This window comes from Poecile atricapillus, chromosome 1 (assembly GCF_030490865.1).
Source record: "Poecile atricapillus isolate bPoeAtr1 chromosome 1, bPoeAtr1.hap1, whole genome shotgun sequence".
In the NCBI taxonomy this organism is placed as follows: Eukaryota; Metazoa; Chordata; class Aves; order Passeriformes; family Paridae; genus Poecile; species Poecile atricapillus.
The window spans coordinates 89,015,267-89,034,219 of NC_081249.1; the positions used below are offsets into that span (position 1 = coordinate 89,015,267).

The window sequence follows — 18,953 nt, forward strand, 5'->3', positions numbered from 1 at the left end:
TCCCTGGCGGCGGCGCTGGCGGGCGGCGCGTTGGGGCCTAACACGCCGTGACATCGGCGGCTGCTGCGCCATCGCCACCACCGCCTCCGTGTCCCTGCACACGACCCCTCCGGCCGGCGGCCACCGCCCCTCAGGCGGGATAGGGACGCGCGGCAGCCCCTCCCCGCTCCCCAAACCCTCCCTGGCGCGGTTCCGCCGCCCGTCGCACTACAACTCCCGGCGTGCCCCGTGGCGGGAGAGGCGCGCCCGCGCAGGGACGCGCGCTGCCTGCCGGGAACCGTAGTCTTCCCTTCGGGGCCGCGCCGTCCTGAGGAGGGCGCCGCCGCCGCCGGCCGGTCTCGCCGGAAGGGCTCTCCCTCCCAGAGGGCGCCGCGGCGCGCCGCGCGCGTGCGCAGTGCCGCCACCAGCCAGCGCCGGGCAGGCAGGGAGGGAAGGAGGGAGGCAGGGAGGGAGCGGCGCTCGCGCGCCTTGGGCCCGAGAGGAGACAGCGCGGGGCCGCGCCGGGCCGGCAGCAGGTACGGGGGCTGGGGGGGAGCTCCGTTACTTCGGCCCCGGCGGAGCGAGCGTGACGGCAGCCGGGCGGTGCGCGGGGCCGCGTCCCCGCGGGAGGAGGGACCGGGCGGGGATCGGCTGCCGGCGGCTCGGGTTGTGTAGGGGCGGGGGGAGGGGAGGCCCGGGCCGGGGGTGCCGCGCGCGGCGGGAGCTCTCTCGTGAACCCCCGGCCCGCGTGCGCGCGCGCGCGCAACAGGCGCGCGGGGGCCGCGCGCGGGTCGGGGCGGGGCCGCCGCGGCGGGAGCGGCGCGCGCGTGGGCCGGGACCCGGACCCGGACCCGCACCCGGTCCCGCACGTCGCGGGGGAACTGGGGAGAGACGGGCCCGTCCTGCCCTGCCCGGGGAGAGGCTCCTCGTGGCTGGAGGGACTCTCGGCTTGTGCCGGTGGCGGGGCCGCGCGCCGGCTTTGGAAGTCGCCGTGGTCGCTGCGCGGTGTTGGACAACTCCGTGCCGCGAGGACGGGCTGGCCCGGTGCTGCTGCTCCCGCGGCGGGACGGGCTGCGAACAGAGGCAGAGCGTCAGCTGGACGAGGGGACATCGTCATAAGCTGAGCCTGGAGGGGTGTAGCTTGGACATCAGGAGGAATTTCCTCACGAGAAGCGTGGTTAAGCATTGGAATGGGTTGCCCAAGGAGATGGTGGGGTCACCGCCCCTGGAGGTGTTTGAGGAAAGACTGGACGTGGCACTCAGTGCCCTGGCCTATTTGACATGGTGGTGTTGGGTCATAGTTGGACTCGGTGATCTGAGAGGTCTTTTCCAACCTAATTGATTCCGCCGAGGGGAAGGGAAACTTTCTGCTGGATCTTCCAAGCTTTTGCTTTTTTAAATTTTTTCCCTAGTGGTGTTAGTTGATCTTAAAAACAAGCTCTGCCATCTCCCTGCAAATATCACCCCATAGCGTTATTTCTTTGACTGCCTGTCTAGGATGAAAGGTTTGCTCTTGGTAGTCATTTCCAGTTGTCCTGTTCCAGAGACTTTATATACCACAGAAACTCGTCCCATTCATAGTTTCTAAATCTGTGTTGCCAGTAGCTCGGTCCATGTAACAATGATTTTAAACTTTGCCTCTTGAGGGCGTTTCATGAAAATGAAACTCCTGGCTGAAAAGATACGTCATGAGTTGTGAAAATACTGGGCTGCTGTTTCTGCAGAATTCCCAAATGGTGCTGAATGGTGGTGTTTAATGGTCCCTTTATCCTTTATTCAAGCTGCTGTTCCTCTGGATTTTTTTTGTCTGCTGGCTTATTTTCTGCTCTGACTGCTTGATGTTAATGAAAGACTTAACAAAGCTGGGATGTGTCTATGAGCTCTCAGGAAATGGGATTGCAACTTTATCCTTAGAAGCTCTTTATTTTAAAGCTATTTTGTAAATTCCTCTGGCAGCTAGTAGTTGAAGTAGAATAGTTAATGAAGCACTGTGTAAATTAATAGGTTGTATCAAGCTCATCTTTTGTGTATTTGGCCTTGTTTTTATTGTAACTTCATTGTGTTGTCCTTTCAGTGTTACCACCTGCATTGATGTGTGAGCTAGCTCATTCAAAACAAGTGTTGAAGTTTTTACTTGAGCTGTGGTTGCACCCTTTAATTACCCTTTAGACATACCCATAGGCACAGGGGAAGTGAATCTTAGCCTGAGGCACGGTAACTTAGGATGACACATGAGGCAGAGGTTTTTCTCAGCATGGATTTTCTTGTCACAGTCTTTCAAACAGATTCAGTGATACTTCACTTCTGAGAGATGTGACTGTTTGGGGGCTTGGCATCCCCCCACAGCCCCCCAACTTCAAAAAAGAGTGTTTGTTACATCCCATCTCTCATTCTGACACTGTACCAGGGTGTTCACCTCTTGCTGTCAGTGTGCTATGTGTTGATTTTTTCTGCTGTTATGTTCTCTGTGTTGATGACTTCAGAGCTGGCATGCTCATGTGGTCCTGTATATTCAGCTGAGTGCTGGCTCCTGGAGAAGTCCTAGTTTAGTCCATTTGGAACGGGAAAGGCAGCAACAACCCATGGCAGCAGCACTGGCCCAAGTCACCATGAGAACTAAAAAGTCCTACAGTCAGTTGTAGCAGTTTCTGAAAGGTTCTTTATAGAAACTAAGTGTAAATGTTTATTCAAGCAGGTTATTTGATAGTCTTATTTCAGCTTCGCTGTTTCTATACAGTGCTCTTTTCTGTCTTTATTTTTTTAAATTTCCTCCCCTTCTGTTGAATAAGCTAACATTAATAGAATGGTACTTTTTCTTTTATGGTCCTGTTTCTGCAGACTTGCTGTAAAATTTTTGTTTGTCCCTCCACAGGGTTGGGAATTTTTTTCTTCTTAAGTGTTTTACAAGTTCTTGAAGGGGCTTAACTTCTATCTTTGAGAACTCAAAAGAAAAGTGTACCTTTAAAAGCAACTAAACAAGTTCTTAAGATGCAAAATGTAACTTTTATGGCAAGAGGTTAATGGATGCAAAACAGTGCCTCCCTGAAAAACTGAAAGCAACTTTTTCCAAAATAGGATATAGCAGATAAAAAAAAAAAAAGAGTGATGTGATTTAGGGCTAGGGGCTTTAATGTTAATTTGAAACATAAGAGAAATAGAAGAGCAGCAGCAAATAGCAAAATTTATTGTGTTTGTTTAAATACTTCTGAAGGCCAAAGGGAATAGTAAGCATGCCTAGTAGGCTGTGGACAAGTCAAGAAAAATAAATGACATTAAAGGAATTGCACACTTGGTGAAATATTCTGAGCGTTTGAGGTATCTGCACAGGAGGTTGTGGAATGATGTAATGGACAAACAAGTTAGAAAGACCAGACCACCTCTTTCTCAGAGAAAAAGCGGAAGCTGAACTGATAGAAAAATTATTCATCTTCATGCTGAGGGACTAAAGCATAATGTATATACTTGTTTAAATAATACAATAATTAGTAGTACTATATATTATAAAGTAATGCTGATGTAAATTGCACAGAATAGAGGCAGCATTATGATAGCAAGTCAGTTTTTTTTCTGCTCTGAAGAAAAAAACCTCTTATCTGTTACAGTTTTTAAAGTCTGTTAAGCAGGTAAGTGGATTAAACTGCTCGATGTTATTTCCAAGAATGAATGTGGAGTTTTTGAGATACAAAATGCCAGCAGTAGAATGCAAGGTCTGCATTCTACTTTAAAATTATTGTGAACAAGGTAAAGAGACTCTAGAAAAACAGAAGAGATAATTTTAAGTTAAACACTCTGAAAACCTCTACTGAATATAAAATCTGTAGACCAGCAGGACTGGAAATTATATTGTGCCACCTCCTGAATGTCTTGAATTGCGTTAAACGTTGTGTAGACTTAATAATTCATTTTGAGGATAAAAGGTAGAGGTAAATGACAAGTGACGGTAAATTTCCTTCCACCAGAATTGATTTATAAAGGATGTTAGTAGCAGGAAGGTATGAAAAAGTGTTAGAAAGTAATAGGAGACTGGACATCACAGGGTCGCTTCTGCTGATGTTAGACAGGAATAAATGGAGTTCAATGACAGAAGAAATTTGGTGTGGAATAATGTGAACTCTTTTCTTGAAACATGATTATTGCTTAGTGTCATGAGGAGACAGATGCTAAAATACATTGGAACTGAAAGAAATACGACTGTTCCTGGATGTGTGTTGATAGTTACGGATTCTGAGCTTTCAGAGTGTGACATAAGACTTAAGATTTAGCCAGTCACTTGCTGCTGACAGTTTCCTTGTGATCCAGAGTATTTATTTTCTCTGTTTTTCTGGGTTTTTTTGGTAGTTCAGAGTGCTTGTCAGGCTCAGCAGGAGGATTCATATGTTCTGTGAGATGCCAACTGATTTGACATGCACAGATCTTTATTTTATATAAAGTTGAGATTATATGTAAGTGATGTGCTGATTATAAAACCATAAAATAAATACCGTGTGTCTAAACATCCTGAACGTATCTCCAAACAAGGCTTTGTAAGCCTCCAAATTTAGTGCTAAGGTAACACTTGAAAACAAATTCTTGAAAGTGTCATTTTGGCAAACAAGCCACCTATTTGTGGATCACAAACTGTAAGTAAAGTCTGATAATAATGTTGTGATTAACATTAGGTTGTTGTGGTTTTTGTCTGAAGTAGGGTGAGATTGCCTTTTAAAAGACACAGGGATTCCTTGTAGAGCTTCCACATGGTCCTCTCTCCAACTCTAAACCTGTTCTTATTCTGCCTGTTTTTTTTGGTATTGATAAGTTACCAAAAAAGAGGTTCATTGACACCCAAAAAAGAGGTGTCTCTGTGAATGTGCTGTTGGATCCAGGAGCTTTTGGTAGGAGGGGTATTAGGTGTGAATGAGATGAAGGAGGCAGAATGAGCATAGCCAAGCTTTGAAGTGCCGGTGGGTTTTGGCTTGATGTGGCTGATACGTCAGCACTGTGTGACTCTTTCATTGCTGATGTCCAAAGCTAGGATGAAATCATTAGAATTTTGACTTACTGTTGTTTTGTGGTTTTGCACAAGTATCTCCCATAGTGCTGAGTCACAGCAAATAATACAATTGTGGCAGGCACATTTGTCATCATGGGAAGCATGAGGTAGCTTTGGTTTCAGTGTGTTCTGATATTCCCTACCCTAAACAAAAGCTGCTTGAAACTACAAAGTCAACTTAATTAATAATTTATTTTATTTTTAATCTAATTTGTTTTAAACTGTCAGAGATTTCTTCTTTTCATGGTATGAAATTCTGAAAGGTGCACTCCTGTTCACTGATAAAGACTGTTTAGGGCAAGATAGGATTTTGTAAATGTTAGGGTGATATTTTTTTCTGACAGATGATTGTCAAATATAGTTTTTCAGTCAATCCCTCTTTTAGATATGACCTTACAGAAAATACATAGTTGACCAGCAGGGAGTGCAGGGAGGATGTGCTGTAATCTTGATCAAAATACAAATGTATCTCCTCTTTAAAAGAAAAACAGATTATATTTTCATTTGGCACACAGGAATAATCACTTCTGTTGTTTCATGTGGATGAGCACATTAATGTGAGGTGATTTTTTTTTTTCATGTCAATGTAGTCCTGTGTGACTGAATAGTTTAATTCCCCATCACTTGCTGCTTTGTGTTATGACTTGTGGGACCTTTTGGTTTCAGGTTGGTTGTGGACTGTGGGGTTATAGAAGTGAAGGTGAGGGTATTTTAGTTTAAACATATTTATTGCACTGCAGCATCTTTGAATGCAGTAAATTTTGTGTTTTCAATTCAAGTTAGAAAGTATCAGTTAACAAATTTGAAGATGTTTTTATTTTAAATTGACTCGGCCTTGACAGTCAGTTTTTTTGCCTTCTCAAGTTAAAAGCTTTCTGGAACTTTGAAAATTCTGCGGCCTTGTTAAGTCCAAATGGACCTTTTAAAAATGGAGATCAAAACTTCTTATAAATGTCTTCATGGTAGTAAATGTATAGTGAAGTGCTAGGTACACTGTATATAATCTTTTATTGTGCATGTCCCCTTGCTAAAACTGCTTTCCAGTAAATCTTGTAAATGCGTTACTTCTTCATCTGTTCAGCAGTGTTTCTTCAAAAAAAAGCAAAAAAACCTCAAGAACACAATCCTCAAACTTTTAAAAATTAAGTGTCCAGCTCTGTGGCTGTCAGTGGGTTTAACTAGTAGTACAGGCTGATGTGCCTGATCAGTTTCTGAGATAGCACCAAGTGTCAGGTAATTCTATTTCTGTTAGTGGTTGTTTTTTTTATGCAACCAGAAATATACAAATATACTTAACGTGAATTTTTTTTTGGTCTTGGCCTGGTTTTAAGTACATCTCTTAAAAAATAGGTGCTTTTTTTGTAAGGACAGAAGATCTTACTGAATGTTACCTGGAGATAAAATCAATGTACCTTTCAAGATCAGTAATTTTGCAGAAAAATCTTAGATATGGTAGTTATTTGTCTTTACTTTAGCCAACTTTTCAGCCCCTCTTTTTTTTGTGGATGAGAAAGTCAGGATGAGGTGTTGAAATGTGACAATGTGACATCCCTGCAGATTTGACAGAGTTGTTTCAACATTGTTCAGATAGCATGCAATGTATTTCCCCTCTTTTTTTTTTGACTTGGAGCAATAGTCAATATTAAAGTTTGTAGTTTGTTTGTAATATCACATCCAGTGTTGTGCAATGTTGTTTGTTTTTAGGTTTTGTATTAATTATTTTAAGATTATTTTTAAGCAAGAACCAGTCCAACTTGCCAAGTGGTCTAGAGCTAGAACATGCCAAATTAGCCGTAGATTAGGTGGGTTAGTACTTGTTTTGCTGTTTCACAGGGTTATAAAAGTGCCAGAATAGAAACAATTGTGAGTTAAGGCTTACTACTGGGTAGGAAAATACCCTAAGAGGACTAGGAAGCCTGCAAAATAGAGCAGATTTGAAAGAACGGGCAGCAGTTCCATGAAGGAAACCACTTCTTAATACCAGTTTTTAACAGAAAGTCTCTTAAAGTCTGACCCCTGTTTCAGGGCTATACATTCTGTTCATGTTTGGCTACAATTCTTACATTACATTTGAAGCTTCTTTAACCTTCTGGCCTTGTGGGTAGCAGAGGGTGGTGGTTCCTTTTTTTCTCCATTATTCTTGTATGCCGGTTGCCCTAGGAGTGCGGATCCCTGCTGTTCAGCTGTTGCAGCTTTCATAAACCACAGAAAATGAAATTCACAGGATTGTTTTGTTTCCTTGATAGCACTAGGGTTTGATCCGTCATTAGCAAAACTTACAGGTCTTCACAAATAATGTAGCTTCTGATTTTATAGTGACTGTGAGACATGTTTCCCAATCCTTTTTCCCAGCTAGAGAAAGGTAAGCAGAAGTCTTGGAAATTGGCTGTGCTTTGCTTGAACAATAGCTTTTTGTAGTTGAGATGATTAAATATCCTTTCCTGTAGATGTCCTGAGCTTTACAAGAATCTGAGGACAGAGAGAAAGTAACACCCCTGTCCCTCAGATGATATGAGTGCTTCTACCGATGGGCATTCCCGTGGACCCCTATAAGCCAGTATGGTTTGTGGTTTGTCAAATAATTTTGCGAAAGAAGTAGGCATAACTGCATCAAAGTGCTTGTCTGAGCTGGTTTTTGAAGCAGCAGGAGACAGCAATGAAGAGATAAGTCAATCTGTTGATTTCCTTTATTTTCCTTTTTCTTTAAGATAACACTGTCAACAGTATAAAGACTTGGTAGATGTGTTTTCATCTCTGTAGATGTGTTTTCATCTCTGTAGATGATGCTAAATGTAGGGTTTTGCTCTAGAAGTTTTTCCAGGGAAATAGCATTAATCCCAGGATATTTTTATTATTCCATGCACTGTATTATTGACGGTTTTATTATGAAGGGTTTTCATTGTCTGTCCTCTCCAAGAAAGCTGATCATTCAGTTACTTCTGTGAGATTGAAATACTTCTGTTAGCATCCTGACTGTGAATTACTACAAAGCAAATCAGAAGGACTTTTTAAAATCTACACTTCATAGTGTACCACAACATGTGTGGCCAAAATGTTGATTTTTTTTTTTTTTTTGAGAGTGTGTTGATGAGAGCAATGAATGACCGAGTGCTGCTTTCAGGCTGGCTTTTTAAATTGGATAGGTTTTCTAGTCTCACACTGAAGAGTGTCAGAAGGTGATGTATCCTGTAATCAGAGCTCAGGGCATTGCTCAAACATCGGTCCAGGCTGTGCTGTAGGTATTTGGCTTGATGTCAAGAAGTGTGATTGTGAGGAAACTTCTTCTCTAGGACATCTAGAATCTCACAGCAGAGCTAGTAAACAAACTAAAATCTCCTTGGAATTAAAGGGTTTGTGCATTTCTTCCCTTGAATAATTCCAGCTGCTCTCACTGCTTGGAGTTCGGTCTTGACAGTGCCATTTCTAACATGAGTTGTACTTTCAGGGTGACAGTGCCTCATGTATCTTTTTCATGTCTCTCTGGCAGCAATCTAACGGAGAGAAAGCAGTGACAGCACAGCAGAGCTCCCAAGTCTGCCTCCAGTGACTCCTTTCCTTCTGGCAACTGCCTCAGTTAGGAAATGTGCTCTCATAGTATGGCAAATCATGGGTATTTTGATAATTTTTTATCACATTGTTTCTCTTCAGACTCCTATTTTGCCTTATTTTTCAAGTCTTCCCCTTCTGACTTATTCCCATTGGGAGGTAGAATGTCATGTATAGATCTGCATTTCTGAAACATACTTTTTTTTTCTTATTCTTGCCCCTATTTCCAAAGAATGAAAGAATGTCTCTAAATAGTCTTTAATATCAGGAGTGTATTTGGTAATCTTATTTTCATTATGTATGCTTTTACATGTGTAAAAAAATATGGAGTTTATATATACATATAAAATTGTACAGCTCTTGATTTGTAAGGGCATTATTTTTACATCTTGGTACCTCTGACATGTGGAATATCCAAGAGTATTAGTCACATGGTATTCCTTCTGGCAAAGCCCTTAAGTCTAGTGACAGTGATAGCTGATTTAAGAAGGCAGGGAGTTCATTTTTGTTCCTATCTAGATGATTGCTTGGGACAAGGTAGGTCATGGCAGTAAGTGACTCTGTATCTCCCAGTGCTTCAGAGTTGCTTAGACTTGATGAGCAAGGAGAAATGCAGTACTTCTTATTTCCCCTAGAAATGTGCGCTTAGAACACATCCACATTTGGTAGGGTTCTTGTCTTAATCAGCAAAATTTTGGGATCATGTTTTCTTCATGGAAATGCAGACATTCAGGAATTGTTAGAGGGTTTAATTTGGTAAAATTTGTTTTTATGGCAGACAAACTGTGAAGTAGAAAGTGTCATATGGGGCTTGAGTGGTGTTACACAAAACCCCAGGAAAAACACCATGAAAATTCCTTACCAGGTCTCCAGAGGATTTTGTCTGTAGCCAGGAGTATCAAAAAATGTGGACAATACCGTGCTATCTTTAGGAAAGAAAAGATGGGTAGAACATTTCCATGACAACCACCAGAGATTTTTCTCCAGAAGTAGTGTTAATTTTGACAGTGCAGAGAAGATCCAGGGTTTGCTATTTGATGCAAGGGTGAACTTAAAAGTGACCACTGAAAGATTTTCAGCTTAGTCACACCAAAGCTGCTGAAAACCAGTGAGACTTGAAGTTGTTTTGCTTCTGTGGTTTAGACTGGGGAAAAAAGCTACATCCTCAGAAAAGGAGGAGGAGATTTATAGCAAACAATCCTTGGATGACTGTAACAACTAACATAGAGTTGTTACATTTTTAGTCCTAAAAAGCCATTGTGTGTTCACACATTTGAATAGGTCCAAAGATGGTGTCAGTATGTGTGGGCTGGATGGCATCCTTGATGCACTCATTGAATTTTTCTCCAGTAGTTAGGAAACCAGTAAAAGAATGGTAAAGAAAGAATTGATTCTAAGATATGTTCAGGATGTAAGAACTGCTTTTAGAAAATGACTATGGGTTTAACAGTTAGAGAGGTTAGACAGACAGGTGTATGAAATAGCTATGTGGCTGTGTGATGGGATTTTGTTTATTTACTGCCTGTGACAGCCAACTATAAAGTAAGTTATTGAACCCATCTCTAGTTGGATTGGTAACTTCTCAGTGATGAAGGGGGTTTAATCTTCACTTTTAATGAAAGAAACTCTCTTCGCAGTCATTTGGTGGTAGGTGTTTGTACTCCCAGGTGAAAAACGATATACTATTTTGAGAGGATTTTAAGTGTATGGTTTACTCATGAAAGGAAGGAAGGGGTTAGTCAGCCAAGTGAGCTGTCTTGAAAGTCAGAAATGAGCGTAGGCAAAACCTGCAGCTATGGCTTGTAGAGGGTGTAAGAAAGATAATACCTGTGAGGCTGTTGGGTAGAGGGCTTGCTGTAAAGTCAGAGGAAGAATTCAAGTAAATCCTGTACTGTATTTTCAGTAAGTGAAACAATTACTTAAGGTACAGCAAGTGGGGCCAAGAGAACTCTGAAATAAAAATGGAAATTATTACCTTAAAGACAGAAGCAAAATTAATTGTAAGAAAATCAATTTGCAGATTGGGAGATGAGGGGGAAACTAGGTTAGTAAGTACAGTAAGGGAGAATACATTTAAGGAAACTTACTTATGGTGAAGTTGCTTTTGTAATTGATGTTTAGAAACATGGGAACGTTATATGGGCGCTCCATAATAGAAATGAGATGAAATTCAGTATTAAGGGATGAAGATGCTCCCTGTCAAGAATTCAGTTAAATTAAGAACTTGCAGGTATTGAAAGAGGAGGTGTGAAATGACTACAGGAGTTTATCAAAGGAGTTGTCAAAGTCCTGAAATCCCAAATAAAGTCAAATACAGTCATATGAGTTGGAGAAGACAGACTTCAGATGAAAATGGAGAATTATTAATAACACTAGGGAAGGCCTGAGATGTTATCTGGGCTGTAGCAGAAGCCTGTGTTTATTCATGGTCAGGGACAGAGTAACCAGTGTCTGCAAAGCTCTTTTCCTGTGTGGAATGTCATTCTAGCACATGGTTGTCCACCTGGTGTTTGAGTTCAACTTGCTAAAATATGTAAGATACTTTGTTCAGAATATTTTAGGAATGAAAGAAATTTTGAGTGTTTGTTGGCTGGACTTCATTTTACAGTTAAAATCCCAGGCTTATTGAAATAGCATGTGTGTTTAATATACAGGTAGCAGTCAAACTAAAAGTGTGAAGAACATATAATTGTCAAGCCTGCTGTAAGAAACACGAACACTAGAAGATCAAACATGTAAACACAGGAAGAAAGGGGTCTCAATGCTGTTATGAAAATGTAGGGAACTTCAGGCACTTTGAGATTTATCTTTTTGTTGTACCTTTATTTTAAAAAAAGGCCATTTCAAAAGAGCCTTTTCAGCAAAATAAAGCTGCTGAATTGCTTAACTATATGTTCAGGTTACGTTGCATTCAGTACAATCTGTGACTGACTGACAATCAATGTAGTGGTTTTGTGTCCCTGAAGAGTTTTTAAATCTCAGTTGTCAGAATACAGTAACACTTGAAGTGATGTCCAAAGTGTTTTCTGTGAAAGTCAGTTCTGATTGTTAGAATTCTTATAAATAGTTGTCAGGTAGCAGCAACTTAAAAAGAGGCTCTAACAAGAAGCATATTTTAATTTTTTTTTTTTTTTTTTAAATTCTCTTACAACTCTTTGTGCTAACTGAAAGAAGAGTAGTTAGAGTAGGCTTGATATACATTTGATGTATTTTAAAGAGGAAACCTAAGCTGTTGAGAATCTGTATAGACTCATGTTGCTCCATTTTAAAGTAAAAAGTGCACGAGAGATCATGTATCATCTGGTGATTCTGTGCTTATGGAATTTGAGGTAGGTAGCTTATTTAATATAACATTTTAGAGCATTTGAAAGAGACCTTTAAAAGTCTTGTAGGATAACTTTTTATATGGTGCAGCTTCCTAAATTTTGTGTTACAGGATTTACAATATGTTGGAGACTCTGCATCTCTATGAAGATGCATGGAAACACTGACATGTTGAGAATTTGATTCCCAACCTCTTCTGGATTTAAAGGGATGATGTAAGGAGAGAAGTAGCAGCAGAATGGAGCACTAAGAGTAGAGACCTGATCCACACCCATTGCTTTCAGGGGGATGAGTTCTTTCCACACAGTTCTCCACCTACTGCTTTATGCTAAGTGACTCCAGAGTGTGGTGTTGAACATGTGCAAATCATCATGGGCAGCTGTAAATGCTGACCCACTGAGTTATGTAAGACAGATGGTAATTGGCAATCACAGACTGAAAAAAGGCCCCTCTGCATAAACAGCAGCAGGATTAGGGACTGGGGGTGGGAGGAGGGGAACAATAGCACTGCTTTCTTTGCAGGACTGAGCTTTTTCAATGGTTAAAGCATCTTCACCTAAAATTTTTCTTTTTGTTTCAATTTCCTTGTAGGCCTTGTCTGCATAGAAAGAACACAGGGTTTCTTCAAGTTCCTTCAACAGCATTGTGTTGAATTAACTTAGAGCACTGAATTAATAATAAATTAGAACATTTATTGGATATGAAGTACAAAGAAAAGCCCCTGTACTGACATGCAAAGTAAATTAAGCTAAAAAGCAGTTAAGATGCCTTCACTTCTGAGTAAAGACAGGAATATGTAATTTTGCTAATTCTCTGTGTGGTGAAATGTTAAAATTTTTTACTGCAGTTTTCTTTTCAGCCCAGGCTATGTACTCTGCCTTATAGACCTTAGTTCTTAATAAAATATTTTTCTTACTCTCTGAAGCCTCAAAAAAAAAAAAAAAATAAAACAGCTGAAGTGACAATTCTGTGAAATTTTACTTTCCACCTTCTAAATTTTATTGGAAGTTAGGTGATGGAATTTAGGAGGGCAGTGGCTGGAAGTACATGGCTAAAGAGTCTATGGAATGGACATAGAATATAAAATGAGGTGTTGTTGAAGAGTAATTTTGTCTTCTTTTTTAAATTGCGTTGTGAAGGAATCATGACGACCTCAGGAAAAGAGAATTTCCGGCTGAAGAGCTACAAGAACAAATCTCTAAACCCTGACGAGATGCGTCGCAGGCGGGAGGAAGAGGGTCTTCAGCTACGGAAGCAAAAGAGAGAGGAGCAGGTAATGCACAGCAGTTGAGATGTGTGACCAGTCCTTAGACAGTCCTGTCTTGCAGTGCCTCTGCCTCTCTGCTTCTCCCAAGCCCCTTCTTAGTTGTTCCTGCCCTCCAAATTCATACACAGTCAGTCTGAAATCAGAATCACTTGCACACTTCATTGCCTCTTCTGCAGTCTCTACAAGACATTGAGTGCTTCTCATTCACTCAAGTGTAACATTGGCCAGAGCAGCTTGAGGATTTGAAAAATTGTCTGACCAGTAGCTGAAGCCTCTCCAGCTCTTCTCATGACATCTTAAACTGGATACCTTCTCTAAGTCATAGCAACCAAATTCTGCTCATCCCAGTATAATAACCTATGTATGATTATCCTCCAAAGCCCTCTCTGCCACTGTAACTCGACTGTCAGAGCCCCTGCAGGTGTTCTATGAAGGTGTGTAATACACAGGAATTTATCAGGTCTTTGAACCCCAGCATCCTCTGCAAGAAAGCAGTGGTGTGGAAGCTAGACAGCTTGTAGATGGAGACAGATGGTGAAGAAGAGAAGGGGGTATCAGTGAACATATCCCAGAAATGTTAGGGACCCATATTTTAGCGCATTGCTGTTTTCATTTACTCCATGGCTAAGCTTTCTCCATGTCCTGTCAGTTGAAGTCCTGTAGCCAGTATATTGCCTTCTCTCAGATGATAGCACAGCAGCTACAGTTGTTAGAGCAGCCTAACGCAACATGCTGTGCATATATTGGCTGTGTAATATAAAATATATATATATATATATATGGTATGTTAAATACTTTCTCTCTTTAGTTGTTCAAACGCCGAAATGTTGCAACGGCTGAGGAAGAAGCGGAGGAGGAAGTGATGTCAGATGGGGGCTTCCATGAGGCTCAGATGAACAACATGGAGATGACTTCTGTAAGTGATGAGAAAAGAATACAATGTTGGTTGAAACTGGGTAAATGTGTTGTGCAGTGACCTGACGGGAATGAAATTCCAGAATGATGTGGAGAATGCATTCAGAGATGGAAAACTCTGAAACACCTGTCTCAATGAACCACCCTGAAACAGATAACATGAGAGAAAAATGCTAGGGATATATAGTGAATGTTTTTTCAGAGACTATGTCCTCAAGAAAATTAAATAAAATATCATTATCCCGGCAGGCTGATCACTTCCTGGATTTAATGTTCATCATTACAGGTGATTCTATCAACTGTTGCTCAGAGTTTTTTTAATCTGAAATTCATACTGCTTGAAGCATGAAAATACAGATCAGGCAGTGTGTTATTGCAATTTACAAAGTTGAAAAGGGCCTCAGTGGAAATCTTTCTTAGCAGACTTTCAAGTGGCACCATTTTTAACCAAAGTGTTGGAAACACTGCTAGACCTAGCTTAACTGTCTGCATGAGGTCTTGAGCTCTTTCCCATGCTAGAATATAAAAGTACAGAAAAATGTTTCTTGTGGGAATGAGACTTTTTTTACTTTGTCCTTGGAAAATAGTAGGGGTTTCAGTTCTATAACAGAAAAGTTTAAGGAAAACGCAGTTCTCACTTACAAGTGTTGCTGATCTTCACACTGTCTGTTCAACGTATGCAAGTGATGTTTCCATAGAAATCAGGCAGAGCTATTGGTGGCTATATGAGCCTTGAAAATTGCTGAGAAACAGAGAAATGCTTATAAACAGTGTGGTAGATCAATAATAGAATATATGATTTTACTCTTCAAGATAGTATTCAAATATCAGGCAAGTCCTAAGTAGCATTAATCATTTGTGTGGAAGCTTATATTAAACAAAGAGAGTAAAAAGTAAGGAAATTATTTTGCCTAATTGATAGATAGTGTCATTACACAGTTTGCTGTGTTAAATGGCATTAATTTCAGGCTCCTAACAGTTGGAGCTGTTTGCTGTTACAGACAACGCTTAAGTATTTTCAGCACTGTCATCTGTCTCCCTGTCTGTCTAAGGGTTAGGATCAGATGTATCTGGAAATTTAGATCAGAAGTGGAAGAAAAAAATCTGACTTTTCTTAAGCTTCTTCACATGAGTACATGTGTGGTGAACAGAATGTCAGATTTTACCTAGCATAAGAAAGGCTGCTGATTTAATTTAGTCATATTATTGGAAACCATTAGTATTATGGAAAATTTAATACCTCTACTTGATGTTGATAACAAGCATTAGGTTCTCTTCTGGAAATGACAGGTCCTATACATTTTGGTGTCAGAGAGTATGTCAGAATGTACATGTTAGGGAAATCTAAAGGCTAACATAATTACTTTTTGTTAAAGCTGACAATTTTACATTTACTTTAGAGGAAGGGAGAGAATACCAGTGAAAAATTCTGAAGAGTAATTTTCTTGCCATATCTTCAGGAAAATTTGGATTTTGACTTTCAGTAAAGCAAAGTTGCACTTGAGAATGATGCTGCCTTATGTAGATGTACATATATAATGTTTCCTTTGTTGTCCATAATGGTTTTACTTAAGTTTTTATTTATTAAGAAATAAACTTTATACTGGTTTAGCAAATGTAGCCTGTTTGTTGCTAATTACAGACTTTTTTCTTCTTTTGCTCTCTATCACCCTCATTCTCTTTCCGCCCCTAAATCATAGAGTGCAGTCATCACCGCTGATATGATTGAGATGATTTTCTCCAATAGTCCAGAACAGCAGCTCTCAGCAACCCAGAAGTTCCGAAAGCTGCTTTCTAAAGGTAAGGGCTGAAATTACTTAGAGAAAAATGTATGAGCCTCCCTAGCATGTGGTTTTACTTTGACAGCAATAAAAATTGAGTTTCACACTGAAATTTCTGGGTCAAGCTCTGCTTGACGCAGTGTCAGCTTGATGTATGTAATAGTCACTTCTTTTCTTGAAATCTGTACTGAGTGTTGCAGATGTGAGATCTCATCTTGGATGTAAGTTTAAATGTTGTAGGTAGTGCCTCTGTGGCCCAAACATGCTGATATACCAAAGCTCCTCTTCACCTGTGCACTGCACAGAGCTGCTGCTCTGAAATCAGTCTGCCTAAACTACTGAGTGAATCAGTGCATTGAATCATGTTATTACCTCAAAACTCTGGAGTTTTCTTATGTTGACAGGTAGGAATTCATCGCCTTTTAGTGTGGTATTGTAGAAAAGGAACACACTCCAAGAAAAGAGCAGTCAGTATGTCACTGGATATTGTTTTCATGTGGTAATTTGAGAATTTCCTTAAAAATAAATGAATGTATCTAACTTAAATTTTTATTTTAAACAGAACCAAATCCTCCGATAGATGAAGTCATAAGCACACAAGGAGTGGTGGCCAGGTTTGTGGAGTTCCTGAAGAGAAAAGAAAACTGTACATTACAGGTATGAAAATATAAATGTATCTGTTTTCCTAGTCTAGGAAGGCATTTGGTGATGCAAATTACATAGGAAAAAAATCAGTGATTTGTTCAGCTATACTTCCTCTCTTTACTATGTTAAAAAAGCTATTTTATCTTCAGAATTTCTGGCAAGACCTCTGGGTGCAGGACAGGAGAGAGATATGTCTGACATGCATTGAGTGATTGATAGGATGGGGTCTTCAGACTTCAGCAAAAACTGAGCTTGAAATTTGGAACTCAACAGATGAAAAGCTATTAAACTAAACTTTAATGTTCATCTTCTTTGTACTAATTGAAGGCAGTTTTAAATCTTTAGAATTAGGTTTAAATTTTTGATTAAAGTAAAAAAAAAGGTTTAGAACTAGAAATACAATCTGTAATGATAAGCATAGAAAGCTGGAAATCATACTGTGGTTTGAAAAAGTTGTGTTATGTGTGCTACAATAGTGGTTATTTTTTCTTGACTGTCATCTTATTTGCAGCTGTCCATTTTTCTGGTCAGTCTTTCTTGGTAATAGAAAGTGAAAAAAACCAAATCATCTTGTTAAGGAAAAAAATATGTTAAAATGTGACCATTAAAGACAACATTTAGATGGGAATTAATGTTCTTGCAGGATGCATAAGGCAACAGGTTTGTGAATGCCTTGTGAAATCCAAATTTTGTTGACTGGAAATATGCAAAAATTTACATTTTTTTTTTACACATTAGAGAAAACATTCACAGGTATTACTTTTCAAATTGTTATCCACAGAATTCCAGAGGTCTGTTAGCTTCTTTTGCAAAGTCTGGGACAGTAACTAAGAATATGTATCAGATTTCAGCTGGTTGGTTTGCAACATCAACAGAAAATCTGTAAACTATCTGTTGTAAAAAAAGGTGGAATGCCTTTTATTACTTGTAGGGGTCTAGCATAGAAACCTAAGACAGGCAGATAAAAGGAAGCAATTCTTGTAGCCTTACTTGTGTAAAATGCATTGATTTTTATGTGGAAATAGGAAAAATCAGTCAGAGTGGAAATGTGCAAGCTTGTCCTAAAGAGTGTAGGAAAGCAGTGAAAATACAAGCTTGAGTATGTTGCTCTTCATATTCCATTCTGTCTGGCTAATTTTCCTCCATCTTGCCAAATCTCTCTGCCTGCTTGCCAGTTTAGGGTCTTCAGGTAGAACTTTGTGCTGCGATCAGCTTGGAAGTTCTCTGGACCTCACTTTTTAATGTTTGTATTTGCTCTGTCATTGTTTCCGAAAATACTCCTTTGGCCTTGGCATTTTAGGCATTTCTAACTGTAGGCCTAACTGTAGAAGGAAAGGATTTTCAACTCATTCTGAGACAGTGAAGTATAATTTTTAGCTGCTTGTAGGGTGGATTGAATATGGCAACTTTCTTGTTAATGAACTTGGAACATTATGGGAATTTATGGTCTGTTTTTCTTCTGTGTTGTCAATAGAATATCCTGTAAAAACTAGATCTCTGAGATCAGTGATAGGAAGGCCTAATTTGTTAGGAATTCCTCTATCTTTCAGGGTGAGTGGAAGACTTAAAAACTCTCCTGGTTCTCCAGGGTCACTTTAGCCTTAGATAAGTACATTTGTCTCATGTGGAGAGAGTAATCTTTATAAAGAACAGCAGCACACAGATGTCTTTGCCATTAACGTGTTCCTTAGTTTATACATCCTGGAGCATCAGGTGTCCACGGAGAAGAAAGAGGAGAGGAATTGTTACTCCCTAATCTTTTCTGTTACTTACATTGGAGACTGTGAGTCTCCAAGCTGTGAATTGTTGAAGCTAGTGGTACCAGCTGGAGGACGAACTTTAAAATATAGCTAAGAAGGGTCTGATTTGAAAGATGAGTAATAGTTACGTTATAATGTACTGGATACTCACTTCAGAGAAAAGAGAATTACAGGAAAGCAACATTTTATGTTGGCCTTAAGCTCTGGTCACACTGTTTTGCTTCTCGTTCATTAATAATGAATCTGCTGTTTCGACTTGGTGTGTTTCTACTTCATTTTGCAGGCCATAGTCCTTGTGTATTGCAGTGATGTATTTTGGAATTGTTTATTCTAATCACATCTTACTAGAATGTTCAGTTGATCAGAAGGGCAGGATTAATTATATTTTATTAATTGTAGTAATTAATTGTATTTTCAAAACCAAAGTCTTTAATAACACAAATGAAAAGCTTTAGAAGTCTACGCTTAATTAGTGAGTTCTTATTTCAGGCACATTTCAGGATTTGGTGCAACTCCTTAGCAGGAGGTTTTTTTTATGATTAAACCCTAAATGTAATTCCTTGCTGCTCTTCAGACAGAGGCAGAAGGTTTTGAATGTATGTCAGTATTTCCACTGGAATACTGCTTGATCAGCATCTTTTGGTAATGTCAAAATCAGTCATTTATAGCTTGCAACTTTCCATTTTTACTGTTTGTTGGTTTTTACT

General features: G+C 39.9%; 1 protein-coding gene across 1 annotated transcript in view; it reads left to right on the forward strand.

The window, feature by feature from the left end:
• Nucleotides 1–384: 384 nt before the first annotated feature.
• Nucleotides 385–18,953, forward strand: part of KPNA1 (karyopherin subunit alpha 1) — a 50,859-nt gene continuing 32,290 nt past the window's right edge. Inside the window, exons 1-5 of the mRNA XM_058861304.1 lie at nt 385–515; nt 13,018–13,151; nt 13,954–14,061; nt 15,761–15,860; nt 16,404–16,498. Coding sequence (XP_058717287.1) covers nt 13,023–13,151; nt 13,954–14,061; nt 15,761–15,860; nt 16,404–16,498 — 432 coding nt within the window. The 5' untranslated portion in view covers nt 385–515; nt 13,018–13,022. The remainder of the gene's footprint in view (nt 516–13,017; nt 13,152–13,953; nt 14,062–15,760; nt 15,861–16,403; nt 16,499–18,953) is intronic.